The following is a 14,165-nucleotide window of genomic DNA, read 5'->3' on the forward strand; positions in this document are numbered from 1 at the left end:
TTCTGAAAAGATACCATATATAACATGCTACAGCTTTCTTCCTCTCTGTTCTCCTGTCATTGTATTGTAAAACTAGAACATGAATGAACCTAGCTATAGTTGAAGTATGTGGGGAGGAGTGGCATTTCAGAACATTAAGAGGAAAAATCAAATTCAGTTCAGCCATTTATCCATTTAAACAAAAGATAAATGTCATTAACAGATGAATTACGAAACAATGGATAGATTTTGTGGGAAGGCAGTCTGAATTGTAAGAATTTAATTTTGATGTAGTGTATTTAATTTATTACATAGTAATACTAGTTAACACTGCATTACATTTTATAATTTTTCACATAACTTCAGGACCAAAGAATACATGGATAAGTGTGTATTAACAAAATTAATACATTTAGGAAACAATTTAAAACTAGTGTTAAATGGAAAGCAGGCTTTCTTCGGAAACCAGTGGGGTGTGGTTTGGAAATCTGAGGACTCAATGACAAATGAGTTATGAGTTGGTTTTTTCTTTAAGATAAATAGTTGCTTCTCCTTTTGTGGAATTGCAGCTACTGTCAGCACCGCAGTGGCTGTTGACTAAAGGAGTGAAGTTAATGTCTAGCTCTTTGCAAAGGGAAGAATATTTGACATGGGAAAAAGTTAAACTAAACCAAAAATGCCACTTAATATTGCCAATACAATCTTACCTTCCATTTAGAGGTGAATAAGTTTTTCCATATCTGCCTATGTATAATGAAGTACATATAAAAAGAGGCACATTTCACAGCACAGTTCAACTTGCATCTTTTTTCTCTCCAGTATTAATTTGTTTCTGTATATAATGTAAGATCACTGTGTGACAGAGGATCTTGATAGCAATATGTCATAGAAACTAAGGTGGGGAAGAGTCTAAGAAGTCATGTTATTTCATTTGCCTGCTGTGCATTGGGATTTAGTAGGCTCATTCACAGGGGAAGACAGCACTGTATGAACGAAGTAAAAAGAACACTTGCTTCTCCTTGCTTCCCTGTCTCAGAATGGTAGCTGGCTCCAGCAGAGAGTTTATGGTGCCATAGCCACAAAAAAGATGTGTTAGCTCCTCAGTAGCCCATTCTTCTGTTCCTTGCCACATCATTAGCACAAATCTTGTTCTCAGTGAAACACCACAGTAAACAGAGTGGAAACTACAGTATTATTCTGGTTAAACTCGTCAGGTCAGTGGGACAGCTGGGAAGGAAAAAGAGGGGTGAATGGAAAGAATGAAGGCTCCTCACTTCTATGGGAACCTGTAGGAAACCATATTTTGTGTGTTCTGCTTTTCATGCAACTGTTAAACCTTCTTGGTTTATCTAAAAATGCTAGTCCAGTCTAAATAGCTGAACATGCAAGCAGCCTGAAGAGTCATATAATGGTCCTGCTAATACATACCAGAATATTTTACCTCTCCTAATCCCAAACATTATCAGTTTTCGCTTGCATCCTTTTAGCTATCCCATGGCATTTGCAGAAAATCAATGCAATTATCATGTCTGTATATTGTTCAGAAACTTTTAATGAAAGATAATAAGCTTGTTTTAAGATAGAATGTAAATCTGTCTGGATGTTTCTAGTTAGCATTAGAAGGAAGGTGAGCTACAGTCAATATGGGAGCTTAGTAAGCTTACCCTTGAAAACTGTTCTGTTTTCTAAGGTAAAACCTGTCATAGATGCAACAACTTTATGTAGTTAACCTTTCAAATAATTGAGGTTTCTATAACAACTATGTAAGAGACAATATGCAAGATCAGGTCTTGTGTTACGCTGTAAATAGTAATCCAGTAGTAATGTTGGACTGTATAGTGATGATAGTCTGGCAAGTGGAACTCACTGTAAAAGTATGCCATTTTGGTATGGGGGAGGAGCGTAGTGGCATGTCTGAGTGTTGTTTGAGAGAAACAAGATTTTTAATTAAATATTCTGTTAATATAAGTTATCTGTTTGTTACCTTAATCTGTAGAAAATCTCTCAGCCAAAGAATTAAAGAAAATGCTTAGCAAGCAAAGAAGAGCACAGAAGAAAGCAAAACTTGAAGAGGAAAGAAAACATGCAGAAAGAGAGCGACAGCAAAAGAATCAAAAGAAAAAGCGAGATGAAGAGGAGGAGGAAACTAGTGGACCCAGGGAAGAGCTAGTTCCTGAAAAACTGGAAAGGGTTAGCATGGTCTTTCATGTTAATTTCATGTGATAATCATAAAAGGCCTATAATATGAGGTTACTATCAGGTTCTCCTAAAAGAATTGAGGAGGTTTTGTAAAATCATTTTTGCATGCAAAGAAACCTTTTTGTAGTTTATCTCTATTTACACTAAAGAAAAGTAATATTTTTTCCTCTAATAAATCAAAGTTCTAAATTAATAATATTGTTACTTTCTTTAAATTCTTTTTTTTTTCGAGCAGTAGACCATCCTTCATTAAAATAGATACTGAACAAAAAGATGGTTCTTGCCTGAAGAACTCTGGTTTTCATATAGTGACTAGAGAAGAACTGAAAGAAAAACTATCTCCTTTATCACAGTAACTTCAGAAGTTTAAGCTTGTTGTCTAAGGTGGTCGTACTTAATTGTTTCCTAAATGCTAAATTACAACACTGAATATGTTACAATAAGCAGTGCCAGAGTTAGCAATGATGTTGTCTTCATCAGCAAGAAATCTTGAGTAACTACTTTTAAATCTTGCTGTTCAAATAAAAAAGTTATGGTTCAGTTTAATTCAGAAAGCTATCTATAGTTCACCTTTGGCCTCTGATTATTTAAATGCTCTGGATAACAGAAACTATCCTTGGTGGTTTTTATTTGACATTTATTTTAAGCTTTAAATTTCACTGTGTTTTTATTAAAACAGGTAGAAAATCCATTAGAAGAAGCCATTAAGTTCCTTATACCACTTAAGAATCTTATTGGAGATGACATAGAAACACATTTATTAGCATTTGAGATATACTTTAGAAAAGGTAAAGTACTGCATAATTTTATTTTTGCTCTACAAAATTTTAACCCTTCACTGCAGCCTATGTTATCTGAGTGTAGCCTAAAATGGTCTGGAATAGATACTTAGTTGACTGAAGCTGGGGTTTGCATCATAGCCAGTAATAACAGAGGAAATAGCATTTTTGTTTAGCCACCCTTAAAAATAAAAAAAAACTAAGAGCTAAGTAAGTTGTATTATATACTAATAAATGCTGTAGAAGGATGTTTGCAGTGTGATCTTCAGTTATGTAGGGGAAAAAGCAAAACAGATAGTAACTTCATCTGTGCAGTGTTGCCAGAATTTGAGCAGCAGAATAGCTATTTTATTAGCAATTTGGATGGGGAAAAATAAATCTCCTTTCTAATTGTGTAGGCATTGATGTTTCTAGTGTTTGTAGTAGATTTACTAAAGAAAACAGTAGTTGATATAAAGAGAAAAAGTTCTGTATTCTTAATCTTTGTATGTTTTTGTTTGTTCTCCTTCCCACAGGAAAGTTTCTGTTAATGTTACAGTCTGTCAAAAGAGCTTTTGCTATCAACAGTAATAACCCATGGCTACATGAGTGCTTGATTAAATTCTCTAAAGCTGGTATGTGTGTAGGAAGTACGTATGTATGTATAAAGATACAGGAAGTTATATTGTACAAGGACATAAGTATATATTTTTGTAATGTATAAATACTCTTGAAACACAAACTGATATGAAGAAAAATAAAAAGATAGTTTGTTTTCCATGGTAATACCCAAGAAAACACAGGTTGTGCTATGCAGGGTACTGTGTATGTATTATATTGTATTCCTTCCTCCATTAATCCACCAGGTGGACCCAATAACTCATTTTGGCTAGATTTCACAGAGGAGGAGGTGTTCCAAAGATCCTTGAAATTCTTAAGTTTTAAGAAAATAAGTGGCAGATGTGGGAGAGATTCTGATGGAAGCCAAGTATGTGTTGTGAACTTGCAGCAGAAAGTTTACATGACAGAGCACCCTTTATGAATGTTTCATCTATAAATGCATCGGTAATGCTTGTGTTGACCTGTTTTGAACTGAAATTTGTGTTTGTGCCCAAATTTAAAAAATGGGAATTTTAGCAGTGATGTTTATGGTTTCACACTGTTTTCTACAGTTGTTTAAATGGCTTTTTTTGCTTCTCTTCCTCTTACCTTCCCCCTTCTAGTATCTGACCACAGTAACCTCCCAGAAATTGTGAGCAAGGTCCTAACTCAAGAAATGCAGAAAATCTTTGTTAATAAAAACTTGGAAAGTTTTAATGAAGAATTTCTCAAACACAATGCTACCTCCATTCAGCACCAACTGTCAGGTTTGTTAAACTTCTTAATGCTCTAGAAAAGGAGATAATTTCAGTGATTTAAATCCAGAATCTTTATCTGCAGTCTATAATTCATACATAAATTTCAATGAGCCAGAAATTCATATGTTTACATTGTTTTTTTCTGTCTGCTTTTACCATGTTTAAAAAAAACCTCATTCACTTTTTTATTAGATGCTGCTTTTTTTATTAGAAGGAACATGCTTCTTACCTCCAAAAAGTGTGATCAAACCACCACAGATATTCAAATATGGAAGCACTGTCATCCCTCCTGTTGCAGTTTCTAGTTTTGAAATTATTAGAAAATATAAAACAAAAAAATCCTATATGTTAGAAGCAGTGCTTTTCCATTTTCTTATCAGCTGGAATGTCTCTGTTCCTACTCATAGCTTTGTCATGTAGCAACAGCATCAATAAAAATACCATGACAAACTTGTTATGCTACTTTTGCTTTTCTGCTTCATGGTCAACAATGAAAATGTTGAAATATGACACTCCTACACTATTTGTGTAGAAGAGCTACAAGTAGCTGCTAGAGTTGTCAAAAGAAGTTGGAATTGAAATTTGTCATGTCTACTGAGTACAGAAAGTTTTGGAATAAAAACTAATGTCACCTGAGAAGTTAGTAGAGGAGAAAACAAAACACCTCTCCAGCAGTTAGGAAGCAAAAATAAGTGTAGATTTATCAGGCACTTAAAGTACTTAGAACAGTACTAATCTCACCTAGTTTGTAAAAGTTACCCAGGGTCTGTCCAGAATCACTGGAGAAAGTTAGCTTCAGAGGATTGTTCATCTCTCTTAAAAGAAGGTTAGGTACCTTACCCCAGACTTACAGAGGCCGTTAGAAGATCCCTGTTTCAGGACAGCATCTTGAGAAATACTTGCACCCCTTTCCTGTGAGCAGGCTCAAGATTTGGGAAATCAAGTACAGATATCTCAGCAGGCAGTTGCTCTTGATTTCTTATAGATGTGTTCTTCCACTCTTGTCTTTGTTGGGCATCTAACTGGATGTTTTCCAGGTTCTACTTTCTGGTCCTCCATTATTATGGAAAATAGTACAGTCACTTTGTCATAGTAATTGTATAGGCTAAGACTGTCATACTTCAGAGTTTGGCTTCACACTGTCTACGTCTTTAGTACCTTTGTGAAGAACTCAAGCGAAATAATTGACAGTGGTAGCACCCATGTCAGAGAGATGTCAGGGACCCCTTTGAAGAAGGTGGTGAGTCTATTCACATTCACTGGAAGTGAGGGGCTTAAATGTGTAAAAGCTCCTTAGGGTCAATCAATGGACTTTGGGGTCCATTGATCACTGTGATCCAACAGTGTATCAATTTACAGGCAGTAGGAATAAATGTGGGATTAGGATTTTGAAGTTAAATCAGGAGTGAACTAACCACAGACATGTCCTTGGTAACTTTAGGTCTTCACCTATGTGTCAGTCTTCCATTTATGCTGAAACAGGTTTGAAGCAATTGACTTACCTTCTGTACAATTTATAAATTCTTAAACTGTCATCTTTAATTCAAGTTTGGAAATGTAAAGGTCTGAAAGACCTAAACCTTAAGTCTGAGAGTACAAATGAGTGTTTTCTTAGCTTAAAATGATGACTAATAAAAAAATTATAGGCAGAATTTTTAATCCCTCTTTGATTTCCATACCATAGCCTTCCTGACTTTAAACAAATGTAACTAGGTTAAGTTTAAGTTTTTTGACAATGATGACTCAAACCTAAATATATTCAGTCTAGCAATTTATTTTCTGAAACTGTCTGGATACAAAAAGCAGTAAGAACTAGGAAACTTTCTTTAATTAGGAAAACAAATTTAATAATTGGAGAAATGAGTTGAGCAAGAGGAGACAATACACTCAATGTGCATTTTTAACTTTTTCAGTAAAATGATTTCTTAAGCTTTTTGTTCTTTGTAGTAGATTATGTAGTGAGGTGTGTCTGGACTTTGTATTTGGGAAAAGGAAAGTATATGACATGCCTACATGTTCATTAAGATGACATTTTAAATTAAGGCAGCTATGATATGAGAAGCAACACAGTATTTTGCAGAGATGCCCAGACCAATTTTGATAAATTGCTTGTGGTCCAAGAAGCTGCATAGTTACATTAATGCTGTGTCTTACTTCTCACCAGTGTAGTCTAGTTCAGGCAACGCACCAAACTTGCCTTGCGCTTTCCTTCTACCTAAGCTCTTTCACTCAGCTCCAGGTTAGTAGCCCAGCTTGGCCTTACTTTCTGCCATATACTGGTCTGAATTTCTTCTGGACTGTGTCCCACAATTGTTTAGTAACTGTATTGTTCACTTACCTCCAGTACTTTTCAAAAGAATTCAGAGTATCTCTGGGAAAATCTTTTACTCACTTCTACATTTGTAAGATGGATTTCATTTAGCCTGCTGATTCGAAGGGCTTAGTCATCAGTGTACTCTTTATGTATATTTCTTGACTGACAGGTCTTCAGTAAAGTGAGGCATTTCACTTTTGCAGAAGCAAAACTCCTTTGTTACTCAATCCTTATGCTTCTAATAACTTTCAAAGCAGCTTTAGTTTCGTTAGTTTTAAGTTATAAGGGAGGAAAATATGGTTTATTAAAACTTGTAAGAAGTCCTAATTCACGTTGATTTATAAGCTTTTGGATTCTCTGTCTGTATATGCAGTATTGCATTTAGGAATGCTATTATCTAAATGTTGTGTTCTTTTTTGTGATAAGGTGCAAAGATGATGTATTTCCTGGACAAATCAAGACAAGAAAAAGCAATTGCTGTTGCTACTAGATTGGATACAAACATGAGAGACAAAAATGTGAAGGTAAAAGATAACAATATTTAAAGCCAAAAAATGTGTGGGATCTTAAATAATGTGTACTTAACTGCAGGATAATGTACATGCTTCACATGCCATGATAAATTAATATTATTTGAAAGAACAAGGTTTCAAATTTTTTCCCTAAGTAACTGTAAGATATCTGAATACCAACAGAGAACCTGTGTTTGCTCAGATTAGTATTGTTTAACAGTACATCTTTTTAGTAATAAAACAATTGTAAATCACACTTATTAACTGTTACTTTTGTTTCTTTAGACATTAACAAAGGTTTTTGAGGCACTGCTTGATGGCAGTTTTGGAAGCTGCCACACTCAATGTGAAGAATATCAAGCAGCATGTCATAAACTGTTTCCTTTTACGTCTGCCTTTATGCCTGCCACAAACGAGGACGATAGCAGCATTGCATCTGTGAATCATACAGCCATTAACCATGATTTGCTGTCTAATGAAATTTGAATTAGTGTGTGCAAGTCCGTGTGTGTGTGTATACCTACATGCACACATGTATACAAAACTCTGACTCTCATTACATGCTGGCTGGATACAGATCAGGGTTACTTTTCCAGGTTGTATTTTAATATCTTTAACACGTATAAAACAAAATATTTGGATAGTTAAATGAAATGGAGTATGCTATTAGTTATTTTTTTCTCCCAACAAAAACTGCCAATATTTATGTAAACATTATCCTTAATCAGCATTTTTCATGTTTATACTTGTACAGTTTTAAGTCTTTTAATAATCCATCAGCCCTCCCTCACAAAAAATATGGATGTTAAAGACTGCTTTCACATAAGTGTCGTTACATATATGGATAAATGTGATCATATCTTGTTAATAAATTATCATTTGAGCATTTTTAGCAGACTAAGACTGAAGTGCTGCTTGAATTGCCCTCTTTGTCTTTTACTGTACTTTAGGTTTTTTTTCTGGGTTTGGGGTTTTTTTGTTTTGTTGTTTTGGGGCTTTTTTTTTTTTTTTAATTTTATTTTTATCTTTGGTCAGTTTGGTTTCTTTTGAGGCACAGTGACAATGAAAGCGTTGGGGGGTTGCATGTTTTTTTCAGGTGTGTGTCTTATATGGAACCAGTGTTGATGGATATGAAGATGAGGTTTGTGAAAAGAAAAAAAAAAAAAACACAAAACAAAAACAAACAAACAAACAAAAAAAACAAAAACAAAAACAAAAACCTAAGGCTTTTTGAAAACTATTCTATCTACCTTGTGTTCCATAGCTATTGTTTCCTTAAGTTTATGGGCAGTTTAACATTTTTAAGTTTGAGTATCCTGAAGCAATTCCCGGTGAAAACATAATGAATTTGATACTGTTGTTTGTCCTTTGTTCCATCTTCCCCTTCCTCCTCTTCCTTCTGGTTTCTCCCCATCTGTTCACCTATTGACACTTAAGTTGAAAAAGCTGCTCCAATTTTGGGCAAATGCAGAAGGTACGGTAATGGGGAATACAGTTCTTCTCTACATCATAAAAATTCACTGGTAAGTTTACTGTATTATCTCCATTAAAAGTCTTAGTTGCCCACTTATGGCCAATACTCCAGTACTTCTCATGCCTAAATACTATTGCTTTAGGTGCTGCAAAGCAAATAGTATGTGAGGAGTACGTTCTACATTTAAAAACTAGTTAAGGGAGCACAAAGAGGCTGACTACAAATCATAATGAACCTTTTTCTTACTTTGTATTCTGGTGCATTAACTATTAAATATACAACCCATCAAAATGGAAGTCTGAATCTAATATACCTATTTAAAGCGTAGTATTGCTGGACAAAACGGCTACATATGACAGCTTTACATTCTATAAGAACTGCTATCAAAACATAACTATACTGTGGCTTGTACAGAAAATCTGTTTTCTGGAAACTGTAATGGAATCATTGAATCTTGGTTTGTTTTTATTTCACTGTAATGTAAATAATTTCAGTAATGTTAACTAGCCCCTCAAAGGCAAATATAAGTTCATGAAGAGGGGATTTTATTAAAACAAATAAACTGTTCTAATTAAAATTCTCCTTTGCGTGTCATCTGTTTAGATTCAAAATTGTTGAATGGAAAACTCACTGTAAAATATTGCCAACATATGTTATGCTGTAATAAATTATTTTGTACACACTTGCCTTTGGTTTGGAATTTTTGCGTATTTATGGACATCAAACTTCAGCTGATCACCTTCATTAGGTTTTTTCCATTCTGTCACAACATTGACTGGTTTAATGTGAACTCTGAGTAGTTAAGAAAAAAAAACCCACTATTTAGCACATTGAGACATGTATCTCTCTATGTATAGTAACATACTAACCTGAGAAATATGGCATGATGTTTTTGTCTTATGTGCTACCATGTGCCGTTTGCTGTGGAACAACTTGCTCAAAGATGTCTCCAGCAGGGAGAGGTAGTTGTCCGTAATTGGGATTGTTTTGGCTCAGCAGTACCCTAGGAGCATTTTGTCAGCCTGCATAAGGCAAAGACTTGAAGTGGTACGGTGGTCTTCTGTCTTTTATAGTCATGATGCTTACATTGCTAGAGATTTGATTCAGGCCTTCAAAAGAAGGCTGTGGGACTATAGATAAGACTGCCAATCCAGTCCTCTGGTATCTGTTTAGCTTGACACTTTAAATCAGCCTTGAGCAAAAATACCTGGGGTATCTCTTCAGCAGTTTATTCCTTGAGAAAGTAGATGAATAGTTTTGATTTCTAGACTAAGAATTGTCGGATCTCCTTTGAGAATTCTGAAAATACAAGAACCGAGTCTTCTGTCACCCAGTGTGTGGTTTGTTTTCTCTTAGAACTGATGGAGGCATAAGCTGCTGAGTTTTCTTCAGGGCTGTCATCGCAGATGTGAACTGCTTGGGATAGTAGATGCTTGGCAATCCTGTAGACCACTGCAAAGAGCAAGTAGGGTAGTATGGAAAGGATGACAATAATAATGGAGAAGAACAGATGTCAAGGAAAGGTATTTTTCTTTAAACTGTTCTGAAAAGATTTGGTGTCTTTTCAGTAACTTGAATTAGAAAAGGCATCAAACTTAACAGGCCTGTTAAGTCATCCCAGAGGAAATGTGCTATAATATAAAAATGCTAACAGTGTTTACATGTCATAGAATCAGTGTTTCACATTGCAGTGTTTAAACTTGAAAATGTATCAGCTGGCCTAGCTCTACTCTTTCTTTCATTCTTTTTCATTCTTGTTTTCTTCATCACTTTCTTACCTTTTTTCCTCTGTGTGATTTGACGTGATTTGCCATCTCAAAAATAATTTAATCCACTTTGACAGTCAGTTATAGTAATTCTTGTTCCACTCTCCCATCCCTAAACTTCTTTCCTCCTCTAGCAAATGTGACATCCCAGAAGGCAGCTTCTCTTTTCTTACCAGTCCACTGGCATCAAAATAACTGCTTGGCTGCATCAATAATTTGTGGACAATCCCAACTGAGTTAGCTTGTGGGGGTGACTCTAAAGTTGAAGACCCTCAGATCTCCTTTGCCCCAGCACAGTCACACCCTATACCTGATCTTTTCATGTCTCAATTCCGAGACTGGCTATTTTCTCCCAAGTGAGGTTAGCCGAGAGAACACACAATGGCTGAGACTAGGGTATTCCCTGTCCTCAGCACCATCTATTCCATTGACCCACAGGGAGGTGGAAGGAGTGACCTACTTCTGCTACACATCTCCTTTCTTCTGTAACTCTGGCCTGGCCTCAATTAATGCATAAAGAGCAAGGCAGCAATTTCATCAGGCACTAAGTAAGTTGCTTTAAGATGCTTCACAAGCAGACTTGTGTCAGTGAAGCTATTAATATATAGCATATTTCAATTGGAGACAGTCTGTGGTAAGGACTGGTGAAGCTTTGTTTGACTGTAGCAGTGGTTCTGAAAAGTCACTTGTGTAGACAGGGAGTGAAGCCCTGATCATCTACAACTGGACCTATAGCTAAGTCTGGAAAACTGATTCCTGCTTCAAACCTGAAAAGTCTGGAAGAATTGCGAAAGACCAAAACAAATTCCAGGTCTTGTAATGTGCTTGAGTATTTTTACCCTGGGTTTTTTAACAAAAGGAAAGAAGCCTTTGACTAATCAAGGAAATCATACTGTTTTCATCTGGCAGGTTAACATATCTATATATGCCAGATTTAATAGATTAACAAGAAACATTTTTTAATCAATATATCACTACACTTTTTTAATCAGTTGTTTTTATCAATACCATATTCAAATGCTTCACAACCTTGCAATGCATTCTCACAACCTTTGTTTAATCTTTGTTGTGATGTGGGCCCTAACAACCTGCAGCTACCTTAAGATGGGATTTGCTGTCCAGGCAGAAGGATAACAGGCAAATACAGCAACAGTCTAGCAAAAGGCTGCCTGCAGAATGCGGGATCTTGCTTATCTCGACATGCCTGGCAGTATTAGATAGTTCGGGGCATTGTTTAGTGAGGAGCTAATTCAGCTTGCTGAACTGACAGAAATGTTTCACTTTATTTTTGACTGATTTGATTCCTGGTGGTTAATGAAAATTCATCAGACGATTACCAGAACTGGTGCAGGGGAAGCAGCAGGAGAAGGAGCGATCTGAGACAGGCCAGCTCCTCTTCAATTGCAATATGAGTGTGTCACTGGGTAGCATATGTGCCTCTTGGGCTTCACTGCCAGCAGATTGAACCATGGAGCCTTCATTGCTTATGACTTATCCATGCTGATAGCTGGGAGCCAAAAATGCCGCACCTCTTTTAGCGTCAGGAAGCTCCCTGTATGGCTGGGCATCTCAGCCCGCATCTGCTGCAGCTGGGGCTGTGTCCTTCCTCAAGGCCTGTGAAACAGTTTTAGGAGGAGCTGAAAAAGACAGTAGTAGCAGCAGTGCTCCTTAAGTATATAACTTAACTTCGCTATGTCCACAACAGAGCGGCATGGGCACAATTCTGACTTGAACTTGGGTTAGGTGCGTTTGCTGCCTGAACAGATGTTCTGCAGCTATGTGCTCATATAGCACCTATATGATTACATTAAGAGTTCTGCTATGTTGTGTGTATATATAGGTTAGGCTTAATTTGCTCATTACCAATCTTGGCAAAATCTTCAAAATGCCTTAGGTATTCTGGATGTGAAACTGTGGATGCATTAATTTTGATTGCTGTAAATTATAGTAAAAATTTACTTACCTGTCTTTTCCTGTGGATCTTTGAAAACCTTTTGTTTTGAGCTGTTTTATTGGGTTTTTTTAATAAATCCTATTGCTTACCCCTGCACAGACCAAATAATTGTGTTAACAACGTGAGTGTCACAAGAACTCACTGACGAAGCATCCAGTCTCGCGTAGGGTCCTGCAGTACTACTGCCGTCTCGCATGAGTACTCCCTCTTTTCTTCTCTCGCTCCCACAAGCGGGCAGGCAGAGAGGCATACCCAAGGCTGACAGACTACTTCATCATAGGGAATAAGCCGGTTCCAAAAGCCCAGGCCCTAACGGAAAATCCCATACCTGATACTCGTGTAGATACCAAAAGTTTAGTCCAGAATTAGCAATTATGGTGGAAGGGGCAGTTTCTCACATCTGTTCTGCTCTAGCATCCCTAGACTTCCCAAATAATGAATCCCTCAGCTAGGAAGAGGTCAAGCTTTAAGTGTGACGCAAAAGATTCAAACATAATGATGTTTTCATATGTGAATGCACTTGCCGCTTACTGTTTCAGCAGCATCATTGTATGTACTTTTGGCATTTGTTTTTTCATGTCTGAAACTGCAGGTGTTAATGAGAAGTGGTCACTTCATGGATTTTCCACTAGAGGGAAGCCTTGCATCCAGAATATTTTCTTGGCAACGAAAGGCTGCAGTTTTTGTTTATTTTCAGGTGTTTTCTGGTGTTGTAGTAAGAGCCTAGGAAAACGCCTATCTTCGGTTTTCTTTCAGGCAGTGGAGAGAGGTTGTCAGTGTTTTGTGTGTGCTTAAAGAGCTGGATTAGACTCGTATAACCTGGCTCTCCGTAGGCATTGATTTGGGGATCTGAAGTTGAGAGCGTAGTTGCTTGGCCTTATTTCATACCAGCTGAGAACAGAGACACGGGGAGAGGATATCTGAGCCCACAGATGGTCAGAAGCACCTTTCAGGAGATCCCGTGCCACATGTAGAAAGCGTCAGTCAACTCAGTTCCTGCCTTACTCTCCTCAGGCTTCTGAAGAGAAGCTGTAGTCCTCTACTGCCTGTAGGCTGAGGCAGAATGTATTGGTCTTGAAGATTAGCCTTCACTCCAGTTAATTTATCATGGACTAAATACGCTGTCTGTTCACCACTCAGACTTTACTGCTTCAACATATTTCAAGTCTAGACAAAGTATTTGAGAACATGCTGTTACCACTTAAGAGGAGGTTCGGGTTTTGAGAGGTTCCTAGAGGTATTTTAGGTATGCAGTAAGGTGGGAGAAGGAAATACATGGTATTTCCAGGACTGAGTTCATATGATAAATGGTCAAACTTCAAGCAAATCAGGAAGCGAGGACCAGAGCACGAGCTGTTTTCCTGTTCCCCCTGTAGAGTGCCTAGCACAGAGCAGTCCTAGTTCAAGACAAGGGTTTATACCACAAGTAATAAACTGTCATAAAACCTATCTATAAACATAAGCAAACTCTACTTGCTTGAGGCCTGGCTTTGCAAATAGTGGTGCAAAAGATATCCAGGGATCCACAAAAGGTGTCGCGCACCAAAGGAGTCTGTTAACTGTCACTGGAGATGTTTAATCAAGTTTTAGCTAAGCTAGGCACTTGATGATATTGGAAGCTCAGAGAGTACCTGAAGTTGAAGGAACTTTTATTTATATTAATAACATTCCCTGCAGGTCTAAATGTCTTCCTAGGGAAATCCAAACCAATGGACTGAAGTAGTTAGGTTTGCTATAGATAAATGTATTACTTTGAGATCTGTAGGACAGACCATGATTCATTCGCTCAGGGGTTAGAGTGCTAATCCAGATGGTGAGGGCATGTACTGGTGGTTAGCTCGGGCATTGCAG

The 14,165-nt window shown here is 37.0% G+C and overlaps 1 protein-coding gene across 2 annotated transcripts in view; it reads left to right on the forward strand.

Moving 5' to 3' along the window:
- NAA16 (N-alpha-acetyltransferase 16, NatA auxiliary subunit) overlaps positions 1 to 9,257 on the forward strand; it is a 79,149-nt gene extending 69,892 nt beyond the window's left edge. For both annotated transcript variants that reach the window (XM_072850126.1, XM_072850127.1), the window contains 6 exons: positions 1,976 to 2,169; positions 2,858 to 2,966; positions 3,473 to 3,571; positions 4,160 to 4,303; positions 7,035 to 7,132; positions 7,406 to 9,257. In XM_072850126.1, the coding sequence (XP_072706227.1) occupies positions 1,976 to 2,169; positions 2,858 to 2,966; positions 3,473 to 3,571; positions 4,160 to 4,303; positions 7,035 to 7,132; positions 7,406 to 7,606 (845 nt within the window). In that variant the 3' untranslated portion in view covers positions 7,607 to 9,257. The remainder of the gene's footprint in view (positions 1 to 1,975; positions 2,170 to 2,857; positions 2,967 to 3,472; positions 3,572 to 4,159; positions 4,304 to 7,034; positions 7,133 to 7,405) is intronic.
- The last annotated feature ends 4,908 nt before the right edge of the window (positions 9,258 to 14,165 follow it).

This window comes from Ciconia boyciana, chromosome 1, assembly GCF_034638445.1.
Source record: "Ciconia boyciana chromosome 1, ASM3463844v1, whole genome shotgun sequence".
Lineage (NCBI taxonomy): Eukaryota > Metazoa > Chordata > Aves > Ciconiiformes > Ciconiidae > Ciconia > Ciconia boyciana.